Consider the following 12,256-nt stretch of genomic DNA (forward strand, 5'->3'; position numbering starts at 1 on the left):
TTAACATTTTTAATTTATTCTAATTATTGTTTCCCCACAGACCCATCGATTTGAATTTGAGCCTTTGAATTTAAAAAATGTATCTCTACAATCAGTGGGCATACAGCACTAATAGGCAGGAACATTTCTATAACAAAATAAATACTGCATTTGAACAACAATCCTCATGTAAATCTGTATATCTGTGACAGGAATTAACAAAAACACTTTATAAGTTCATTACTCTAGCAAAAGTACATGCAATTATTTTCAAAATTAAAGGGAACCTCTTCCCAATTCTTTCCGTTGTTTTTTTCTTGGTGTATTTATTCTGTTTTGATCGTGTTTTCTGTGACATCATCCTTGTGATGCTAAAACAGAGTAAATCTATATTGAGGACTTGGTTTAATATGGAGCAATTTTTGAAAAGGTGCTTATTTTCTCCCTTTTAAGTGCCAATTAAGTCTCATTTTAAGATCAAACTTTATTGTATTCCGTAAGTATTAGGGAAGGGGCACTGAAAAGGAATGGAAATCTGGTACTTCCAGTTTAAAGAACCTGTCCGTTTCTGACCTAAACTCTTTTTAAGAACTCTCTATGGTACTTCATCATTGTGATCAGCTGGATGATCCAAAAGGAGAGGGGGGATTTTAGTAACTGACAAGTCTGAAAAGAAAAAAAAGTGTTTTTCATTTTGTGTCTATGTGTGTAAGACACCTGTGCATGCGGGCATGCTCAGCCTCTCAGTTGAGTCCTCTTCTTTGCAGACCCATGGACTGTAGCCACCAGGCTCCTCTGTCCATGGAATTTTTCAGGCAAGAATACTGGAGTGGGTTGCCATTTCCTACTCCAGGAGATCTTCCCAACCCAGGGACTGAACCTGTCTCCTGCATTGGCAGGCGGATTCTTTACCACTGAGCCGTGTGGGAAGTTCGGTGTGTATAATATATATATATATATATATATATATATATATATATATGTATACACACACACACACACACACACACACACACACACACACACACACACACACACACACAATTTGATTAACTTTAAATCTCCTTATTTGCTTTTCTATACTTATACAGGTACCTTTACTATAAAAATCATATTTTTGTTTTGTTATTAGACTATTTTAGAACAAGCATCTCTGGGAGCTAGCATAGGAAAGAGCAATAGGCAAGCACATTGACTCAAAAACGGGACACCCTAGATGCATGTGCTTAGTTGCTCAGTCTTGTCAGACTCTTTGCGACCCCATGGACTGTAGTCTGCCAGGCTCCTGTGTCCATGGGGATTCTCCAGGCAAGAATACTGGAAAGGGTTGCCACGCCCTCCTCCAGGGGATCCTCCCAACCCAGGGATCAAACACAGGTCTCCAGCATTTCAGGCAGACTCTTCACTGTCTGAGTCACCCGGGAAGCCCAAGAATACTGGAGTGGGGAGCCTATCCCTTATCCAGGGGAACCTCCTGACCCAGGAATTGAACTGGGGTCTCCTACATTGCAGATGGATTTGTTACCAGCTGAGCTACCTGGGAAGCCCCCCTAGATTCATATTGTCTCTTAAATATATTACCTCAGGCAAGGCAAGATAGTTAAATTTTTTTGTATCAATCTCTTCACCTATAAAATGAGGATAATTCTAGTACTTGTCTCAGCAAGTTTGTACAGAAATTGAATATGATATGCCAAGTAAATATAAAACAATGTCAGGCATACAGTAAGCATTTAATGTTTGCTATTATGTTAGCTATTTTTTTAACCTTCTTTTTCTAACAGTCTTAAATGAACGTATGTACAACACTGCTGCGTTCCTACAGATCAGCTGAGATAGATGATTTCTTTCATCCAAATTTAGACACTGTATTTTTCCTTCCGGAGAAATTGAGGAATTTCCCATCCAGGACTTTGGCTGATAATGTTATGTTTTTGGAATACCTTTGGAAATGCTCTCTTGAAGAGGAGACTGTTTAGAAAGACAAGAGTATGATCCAGCACTGAATGTATTGGATTAAATATCAGTGTTCCTGATGATGACCTTGGGCAAATCATTTCCCCATGCCTTAACTTTCTCCACCTCTAAAATATGATTTTCCATCCTGTCTCAGGAACTGGAAGATGGGGGTTAAAAATAGCTTGTGATTTATTATGAGCTGTAAAAACTAGAAACTATAGTGTTGTTTAATGTATTATGTATTACCAGATAAATCTTTTAACAGCTTCACATTGAAATGACAGACAGGATTCATTTAGGGAAAGATAATTGGATTATAGAATTATTATGTTTGACAATGGATATTAGAAACTGGTAGCTTAGTTGTAGTCACGATGGTCCCATAGTGAAAGTTTATTTTTGCACAATAATTACTGTTAAAAGTATTCCTGACTTTTGAGAAATAAAGTTTTTGTGTGTAAAGTCCTCCTGTCTAGATATATACCCATGTGTTTATAGATTACAGACAGCCAAGATATTTTTTTTTCTTTAAAAAAAAAAGTGAAATGAGTTGAGGTGACTAACCTCTGCACACTTGATAAGGAGGATTTTGTCGAGTGTCCTCAGTCCAAGGACCTGTTTGCATCTAACTCCTTGTTCCGTCCAGAAAAGGCAAGAGCAGCAGCAACACACCCTGACACCTTGACTGAAATCACTGCCAGAGCTGCCGCCGAGGTGGCTGAGCAGACTAATGACGTTTTCAGTGTTGATCCTCCCAGTCTCCTGCTAGTTCCCAACCTTGTTGCCCACTCCCTTGGAATCTGCATACACGGACAATAAAGCAGTGGTGGGAATGAAAAGTATCCTGCCACACCGCCCTTAATGTACCTCTCCGCATTAATGAGGTCAGTTTTGCTTACGGCTTTTGCCTCTTGCTAATGCTCCCTACAGAAGAGAAATTTCTTTCTCTTCTCTCTTTTCCCTCTCTCTCCTTCTCTCTCTCTCTCTGTAGAACATACACACACTCACACGCATAAATACAGCACAAACACACTTGGGAAAACACCCACACATAGAAAATCATACTCTCCATCATTTCCAAAAACACCCACTCTTACCCCTCACTATAGCGCCCATACACACACACACACACACACACACACACACACACACACACACACACACACACACACACACACTGCATGGGAGAATCACAGACCCAGACAAAATGCCACGTACCCCGAGAGTTCAGAATGCTTCCTATGCCTGCAGATTGAACCCACACACTACGCACGCCTATAGACGCTCTCAGTGTGCCCACTTCCCGGAGGAAAACTCCCTCCAAATGCAATAGTCTTGCTCCTTCCAGCGGGCAACTCCATATAAGCCTAGGGACAAAAGCTGGCCAGGGTACTCCTCGGGTGGTACACCGGACGGGAGCCATCGTTTGTGGGCAATGGGGAGAGCTGCAAACTCACATTGGGCGGTCCTCTTCACCAAGCCCTGTAGACAGATACTATATAATTCCTCTGATAGCCTCTGGCATGCAAATGGAGACAGAAGCTTTCGCAATTATCTCTTCCAGAACCAGTGCTGCAGCCCTCCCCCTCCCGAGATGGTATCAGATTTCCGAAAAGGACAGATTTCCAATACGCGCCTAGTCTAAGGAACTTGTGGGTTATAAGATCTGGGCCAGAACCAACCAAAAAAGATTAGAAAATTGACATACAAAAGCAAAACACGCTGGTCTCCGGCGAAGCTCCCCTACACCTTCGGATGAGGGAAATAGGGTACCATTTAGATGTGAAAGAGACGCGGGAGGCTTAGTAATAGCCAGTAGATGGCGCAAGAACTCTTCCCCTGTATGATGTTAACCCTTGAGTGCTGAGTTGGCGCTGCCAGGTCGAAACGTATAGATACATACGTTTTCCGTTTTGAAAGAACCTTCCTATTTACATATGCGGGACCGATTCAGAATTAAGACAAATGGGTATCTGTTCCAGATAACTACCACAATAAAGTAGTTTAACTGCAGCACACAACAGCTAAAAACCGTTTAGGGAATAGAAAAAAGGCGAACTCTTTCGGGAGATAACTGACTCCCTCCCCACCTCACCTCCGCCCTGGTCACGGATTAAATCCATTTACCTCGTGAATCAAAAAAAAAAAACCGGTTATGGTTTACATCTAAGCACTTGAATATGTAAATGCCTGTGTGCAAATAAATTCTCTGTGATCTCCCTTTTTCAATTAAATCACAGGATGATTAATGTGAGACGCCTGCCTGAAATAAACTGCAACTACAGTAGTAACACATGTCCCATTATAAAGACGTGGCCATCGATGGAACCCGGTTCATGATCATCACAGTTTCCCTAAAAGCAATACAGATTCCCCGATTAAAATATTCCTGTAACACGTTTCTATAGTCACAGGCTGGAATGGAGAACTCACTAACATAATATTCCTTGGGCTGCTTTTAGAGGCAGAATTGATCTATTCGGGGGGAAAAAAAATCAAACCTCTTAATTTCAGATATTGTGGGGAGTTTGTCAAACAGAGGAGCTGGGCTTTAAGAGGCTCACTAGTGGTTTCTGGTGGTTGCTATAACGAGCTAGAATTGAGGTAGGTTTTAGTGGAGGGGAAAAAAACGCACAAGAAAAGGCAGAATCCAGAGTAGCAGAGACTTTGTGCCCCCGTTGGAGAGAGATGGTTGAGTCCTCTTCAAGGTTGCTGTGGTATCCCAGAAACACCATTCACTTCGAGCTGTGACCGCGCACCAACGACAGCAACAACTCCACTGCGCCGGGCTGAGGAGCAGGAATTAGGAGCTCGCGAATAATATGAAAGGGATCCGCAAAGGGGAAAGCCGAGCGAAGGAATCCAAACCCCGGGAGCCTGGCACGAGAAAATGCGCTAAATGTGGCCGCCTAGACTTCATCCTGATGAAGAAAATGGGGATTAAAAGTGGATTTACGTTCTGGAACCTCGTCTTTTTACTGACGGTGTCTTGTGTGAAAGGTAGGCTTGCTTTCGGGGGTCCCCTCTGCTTTGGATGGAGGTGAGCTGACTTGTCGCCAGAGACGGGTAGCTTACTTCGCAATTTACACCGATGAAATAATCATGATAATACTGAAGGAGTTGATTCACAGCTCTTTTTCTCCCTCAGATAGGAAATGCCTTTTGCTTGCCAGATTTGGCGTTCAATGCAGTGATTGAGCTTGTGCTCAATAAATATTCTTGCAGTATGCTCAAACGAATACGTGAGTTGGTTCGTATAGCCTCTAACTAGTGGATACCAGGCAGAATTCCTCTGCAAGACTTTTCTTGGTGATGAGGGTTACCTTGATTTCTAGTCAAATCAGTGGGGTTTGATGCTTTGGTTGGAATATTTATATTAAAGACGCTCCTGGAAATGCTTTTTAACCCTTTCAGGTAGGAAAGTTACCGACATGTTAGGAAGGTGCTGCTTTTAAATGCATTAGGGCACGGGGGTCTTTCAAGCATCCCTCCACCCCCACCCCCAACCAACATGAATGTGTGCATGCATATGTGAATTATTTCTACGTGGGCTCTTTTGCATTGATAAATGATAGAGGCTCTTTCCTAGGTCTTGTGGTAGAGGTTTGGCTTAAAATGGGGCTTTTGAACGGTCTGAGACGCCAGCAAGTGTAACCAGCTACCTTTGGGGATGAATGAAGGTAGGAGGAAAGTCATTAGCTGACGACCAAAAAGAAAATCCCCAGCAAGTCTCGGCGTTCAGACAGGTAGAGTGAGTGTCACATGCACAGACAAGGGGAGGAGGTGGGTGGGATGTAAAATTCAATCCTAAGCAGGAAGGCAAGGGACAGTCAGGATCATTGGAAGGAGAGCTGTCCTCTGGGAGAAAATAGATTCCCAGCTCTGTTCTACAACTTCTCCTGCGCCCTGCTGCCCATTAATTGCTGCAAAAAAATACTCAGGCGGTGTTTATGACTCATGCTATCATTTTTGAACAACCACCTCCCCGTACTCATGGCAGCTTGCATAGACGCGACGGATGTCGTTTTCAGTGAAGCTAGTTTCAAATCCAGGGTGTCTGTGTGCCGGGGGTGGGGGGCTGTTGGCCCGGGCGCGCCACCTCTGTCCACACAAACTGGACGCTTCTTCCTTTGTAAAGGAGTGTCTCTCTGAACCGCAATCGGGCCGCGTCTCTATGAAACAGTTTATTGTCCAGCTTGCAGCTGGCTGTCCCCCCACAGAAGGCAGTCCATCTGCATTCAGTGGAAATGATAATTCATGTTTTGGGTGGAGGGAGCTGGAAGGGTTACCTCTCCCTCTATTAGGGACCAATGATGGGCGACATGTCTCGAATTTTAATTGACATTCCTAAATGCCAAGAAGTCGTCCCAGGTCTCTGTGGCAGCAACTGCCTTGTAATCTCAACCTCCTTCTTAAAGCTTGGCACCCCTCCTTCGCCGACCCTCACCAGCCTCAGCGCAGCTCTGAACCAAAACGCTTGTTCTCTACGGGCGCAACTACACAACCTAGTGCACAAAACGCGTCTTGGGTTGCTTACACGGGGTTCTCGTCGCCGGCTCGACGTGTGAGGAGCCTCGCATTTATGCTTAGCTCGCCTGCCAGTGGGAGTCGGCGGTTAATGGATGGCCCTGGGGTTGGGCGCGAGGAGCCGGCGACAGCTCCTGGCAGGAAAAAATGTTGAGGTGGCTCCTGCTAGATGACCGGGGGGTTAAGTGCGAGTTTTCACGCGATACCTGTTGAGTCAAAACACATTGAAGGGGCAGATGGGAGAGGGAGTCTCCGAAGCTGGAGGAGCACGCCAGGCTGACAATCCCAGAGCCCAGCAGCCTGCGATTACAGCCCGGCTGTCCGGACCTACCATATTTCCCAGATAAGCCGCGCCGATAGAAACGAAAGGCGCGTCAGTTTGCTTTAAATGTAACTGGAAATGAGCACCCCCTCCCACCCCCCTCTCCTCCACTCACAGCTCCTGTACTTTGGACTGAGATAATCGGTCCACTGAATACATTCCAGTTTCGGGGACATCAGGAAGAAGGGGTGTTTCACACTCTGCTTTGATCTTGTCCAAAATCAATTTTCAACGGACCATTAATTTTTTTTAATGGTAATAAGGTTTTTCATTGTCACTTATCTGCCACTTGAAAGACATTTCCTATATTTTACAACTTGGAACGCCGTCCTCAGATTCTGAGACACAAACTTACAAAGGATATATTCTTTAGATTTACTCCCAGTTGCCAGTGGTGCCAATTTTTAGGATTGCTTCTTCTTCTTCCTTCTCCTTATTTTATGTTAATTTCACCTATGTCTCAAGGCTTTTCCTAAAACCAAGATTGCGGCAATAGCTTTAATGTTCTTTCCCCTTAGTGTCTACGACCGCTTTTGTCTTCCACGGTGTTTTTCTTCCGGTCTCCCAGGCCCACGGGAAAGCTCGGAATGGGCAGTCTTTCGAAGGGCTCTGCAGGTTCTAACCTAGGGCTAGGGCTCAGGAAGTCTGCGGTGCGTGCTTTCCCAGGTGGACAGCTCAGGCCTTGAGAATTCCACCTTTTGTCCACACTTTTCATCCTTTACTATCTCACCTCTGCTTGCAACATCAATGACAAAGAGGCTCAGTGGGAGAAAACGCCTCAGAGTAGAAGACAAAGTGGGCTTCCGTGGTAGGCCTGAATTGCTCCAGTGGTACTGGAAAGAGAGGCAACCCTCTCAGGGCGTTTTATCCCCACTGTTGTCATCTGAAATAAAACGCTCTGGAGGGCACCAAATTGGGGGGGGGGGGCGGGGTGGGGGCTGCTTAGGCTGATGCATGCTGAAACACACACGCACACACACACGCAGCAGAGGTTTCTGAAATGCAGCCTGCAGCTGCAGCCTGCCTGTTTTAGGTTTCAATCAGATAGAATATGTGAATCTTCAAGTCGTGCTTAAATGTCCCGCCCACGTAAACAAACACTGGCGGGGTGCTTCCCCACACTCCTCCGGAGATCCCGGGGGAACACACAAATCGTGAGGGGGAAGGTACAGAAAGCACTGACCTCCGAGGACAGCAGGTGGGAGCTAGCGGGCTACAACCCCCACCCTGTACTATTGCCTGCTTTCAAGACTCCTTGCTGGACCCCCAGGCTTCCAGAAGGATCTCCGTCTCTGCGTGCTCTGGGACTCCAAGGAGATATTACTCCCACCACAGAGCTCTTGGGAACAGCCGAGCTCGCAGCTTGTCCCGCAGTTAATTAGAGCTGGCAAGGGTCGCCGTGTCCACGCAGGAGGAGAGCTGCCAGCAGCGTTCAGTATCACCGTGTGCCCACCCCAGGGTGGCGGCGCCGGAGGTGGCAACCCCAGGCTTGTGCTCCGGGCCTGATAACTCTTACTTTCCCGACCTCAGGGCGACAGTCTGACCTGTCAGTATCGTTAACAAAAATTTCTGTCGTGTCTCAGGTCTCGAGAGAGCTTTACAAAGATGGTTCTGTTGGGTTAATGTCTTTACAAACCAATAACTGCACCCAACAAAAAGCCACCCACTGCCACCGCCACCATCATCAAAACCCTTCCCCTGAGTTTAACAAGACTGAGTCAGCTGCTGAGAGGCAACCTTCTTGTTTGGGTCGGGGTCCTTGTCCTGCTGCAGTCTGTTCAGGTAGCCCTCCCTTCCAACTGTTTCCTCTGGAAATACTCCATTGCTTCTAGAAGACCAGATTCCCCGAAATATTCATAGGCCACTGAGGTTGAACTTAACGCCTGACTTGGCCTTTGGCGATTGTGACGGGTGTGTGTGTGTGTGTGTGTGTGTGTATGTGTGTGTATGTGTGTTGCTGGGAGGGAGAGTCCACATGAATCAAGACGGAGGCGCCTTCTGGAGGCCTCCAGGGTGGGTGTGGGTGTGTGTCCGAGACGACAGGGTGGCGGGTTACACAACGCGTGTTTCTGTTCCGGACCCTAGCCGGTCCGTGGTGCTGCGACCACTGCTCTTAGGAGTCCCGGTGGAGGCACAGAGAAGGCTCCCTTTTGCTGCTCTCACCAAAACAACTTCTCTAACAGGCTCTTCGGGAGTTCGAAAAACTCACCAGAGAAGGAGTAATGGGGTTGATTCCCCTCTTCCATCCCCTTCACCCCCTGCCCTGCTCTGTCGCTGGGGGGAAAGCAAGCAGGGGGCAGTCCCAGGACTGGAACTCCACAGGGCTCTGTTGGATCCCAGGGGAAAGCGCAGAAGAAATGAAACAGCACAGGGTCATCCCGGTTGTCCTGGGGTCCTCTCCCCGCCCCGCAGGAGAGGCCAGCTGAGGACTGAAAGCTGGACAGGAACGGGGATTTCAGCGCAGTGCAGAATAATACGAAGCAGAACAACCAAAGAAAGAAAGATAAATTCAGGCAGCCAGGCGATTTCCCTTCTCCTTGAACACTGCGCCTTTGGGGAGGCTTTGCATCACCGAGTTGCTAAGCCAACCCAATTTACCGCCCTCAAAAGGCTTCAGTAGCTCCCAGAATTCTGAGCTGAACTTTCCCTGGACAGTTACCAGTTGAAATCCTTCGAAACTGTCATTTTGCAGCCCCATATTTCCAGCATCTTTTGGTATTGAGGGTGTTGGGGAGGACGTGGGGGCTGCTTTAAGCCCATGTAGGAGTGAGTGTGTGAGCAGAAATGATTAAGGAGCAGGTTTCAGGCTGTGGAAAACCTGATGGCAGCTCCTTTAAGATCCTTCAAGGAGAAAACGGATAGAATTTACTCAATAGATTATATACTCCAGGAGATAGATTTCATTTCAGTAGTTATTACTGTTCATGATATTAATTAGTGTTACTATTTATGGGATAGCTGAATAGATTTGGGGTACACATCTTTTCCCTAAACACACAATTAACTGTCTGCAGAAACAGTAAAATATTAAAATAAAGCAGTAGCAAATGACATCAATATAGGATTTTAAAAGTGGCAAGCTCTGGCATAAGTGCCATCTGATAAAACAAAAAGTAAGAAAGGTAGTACTTAATGATGCCCTTGCATACATATAGAAACAACCTCTAATGCTAAAATATGTCTAGTCTCAAACACAAAGTGAAAGCAGCTAAACTTTATTTCCTACGTCTCCAAACATACTTCTCCTTGGTGTCTTGAAAGTTTTACTTTCTTCTACTTAATATCACAGTCTCCAGAAAAGGCTTCAGGATATTAAATACTCTCAATGTTTTGTCCAGTTTGGAAAATAACTTTGAAGCCACAAGCAACATGTCTGGTGAGGAAACTGTTACTTCAAGTAACATGACTATTTGAGAAAATATGCCATCTTGTACTTTGAATTCCAATTTTCAGTGTTGGAGAGATCAGAAGCAAAATGACTGCAAGCCAAAAGATTAGCAAAAATGCCTGAGCTGCCAATAAGGTCATTTTATTTTCTCTCTATATACATTAAAACATAGCTTCTTTTTCTGTCTCTTTTTCCCATAGCCCTTACTCATAATCCAAAGTGGTGTGTAGTTTATACATACAGTGGCAGTTTTAATTTGGATTTTGGATAAGGTCTGGTAGAACAGATAAAGTCATTACCCATTTATCTTTTCTCTTTCAAAGTGAGCAGGTGGGGTGATTCATGGTACTTTCCAGGGAGATCAATCTCCAAGTCTACAAGATTTTCTCGGAATTAGACCCCTTGGAAGGCCCTTATTCTCATCAGGAATATAACTTTTACAGGAATGTCACTGGGAAAAATCAATTTGTTGAATACCTTCCAGTATGCATGGTCTCAATGCTAGTTATCATCTTTCTTTCTCTCAAGCCTCTTATCTTACTGCTATAAAATGCATTCGTGCTATCACACCTTTTGCTAAGCTATCACCTGGTGCTAACTAAAGATTCTTAAGGATTAATACTTTTTATATAATCACAATCTGTCACCCAAAAGCCAATTTGAAACCTCTAAAAAGTCAAAATTTATAAGATTATCATATGCATCATGTACCTTGTAACTGGAAAATAAGAATATCAATGATAGTCATGTGTCATTAGATATGACAAAATTTTCTATTTGCTCAAAAAAGATTGCACAGCAGTGATTTCAAAGTGTTCCTCAATAAATATCATCCTTTGGAAACTTGTTAGAAATATGAATTCTTAGATTCCCACTCCAGGCCTATTGAAACAGATGGCCTAGTAGTCGGGCACCCACATAGGTGTTTATAACAAGTCATCCAGGTAATCCTGATGTGCTCTAAAGTTTGAGAAACACTAAATCAAGTATTCTGGAGCCACCAAGACCTGAAGCAGGGGAAAAAAAAAATTCTGCCAGCAACTATCTTTGTACTAGCAACTCAGTTTTCCTAAACTTCATTTTCATTATCTATTAAAAAGGAAATTAGAATTTCAGTAGAAAGATTATGCATGCAACATATATAGTGCCAGACACTAGTAGCTATCATCACTGTTATTAAAATACACTTCCATGCACAAAGCCAGTGAATCTCACACACTTCATCTCTAACATTACCAGCCCTAACTTGTCCACCACAGTAAATAAAAAATAGAGCATCTTCTCCCTAGCTATTATTTCACTTTGGCTAAGTTCCCAGGCTATTATACATTGGAAAAACACTCTGAAATTTCTGCTTATCACCTTTACACAGTTACTCCAGGTGCTGGCTCTATGAATCAGGGGCAGAATCATAGCTTAAATATGTTACTCCTACTCCTACTCCTAGGCTAATTTCATTTGTTGTATTCCAATAGTGATTTATTTTAATATTGATTGACTAATGTACTTACATAAATTTGTTAATTCATCTTGTTACAAATCCACAGTACTTACAGGGCTGGAAGAGTTCTTACATACCAGCTAGTTCACTGCTTATATTTTATACAATAAATGCACATGTCTAGAAAGGATAAGTGCTTTTTTCACTAGGTTAAAAATATAACTAGCTCCAGAATTGAGACTAGATCATTGGGCTTTCAAGTTCATGTTCAACTCTATTTCTACTGTACCTTATCAATTTTACTACAGAGTTTTCTCAGACGGTACCAACGAAGACAATCACAAATCTAACATTTGAGAACCATATGCCAATTAGTACCATACAAGAATATTAATGACTATATGTTTTTATGGTATTTTTTTAAACGCTAACTACTCATTTTGTAAAAGGCAAAAATAAACAGTTTTGGTATGAAAATAGTTTCTAAAACTATTATGTACACCAAATATCATCATATATTCAAGTCTATTTTTGACATTATATGGTTGTAAAAACAAAATCATAGGACTCTCTTTTAGTCTCATAAAGATCTTAGATTCCTGGGTCAGAAAGATCCCCTGAAGAAGGGAATGGCAACCCA

General features: G+C 43.8%; 1 protein-coding gene across 1 annotated transcript in view; it reads left to right on the forward strand.

The window, feature by feature from the left end:
- The first annotated feature begins 4,703 nt into the window (after window positions 1–4,703).
- The window catches only part of CSMD3 (CUB and Sushi multiple domains 3), a 1,322,573-nt gene continuing 1,315,020 nt past the window's right edge, over window positions 4,704–12,256 (forward strand). The window contains exon 1 of the mRNA XM_043879976.1: window positions 4,704–4,938. Coding sequence (XP_043735911.1) covers window positions 4,761–4,938 — 178 coding nt within the window. The 5' untranslated portion in view covers window positions 4,704–4,760. The remainder of the gene's footprint in view (window positions 4,939–12,256) is intronic.

The sequence above is a fragment of the Cervus elaphus genome, chromosome 21, assembly GCF_910594005.1.
Source record: "Cervus elaphus chromosome 21, mCerEla1.1, whole genome shotgun sequence".
Taxonomy (NCBI): domain Eukaryota; kingdom Metazoa; phylum Chordata; class Mammalia; order Artiodactyla; family Cervidae; genus Cervus; species Cervus elaphus.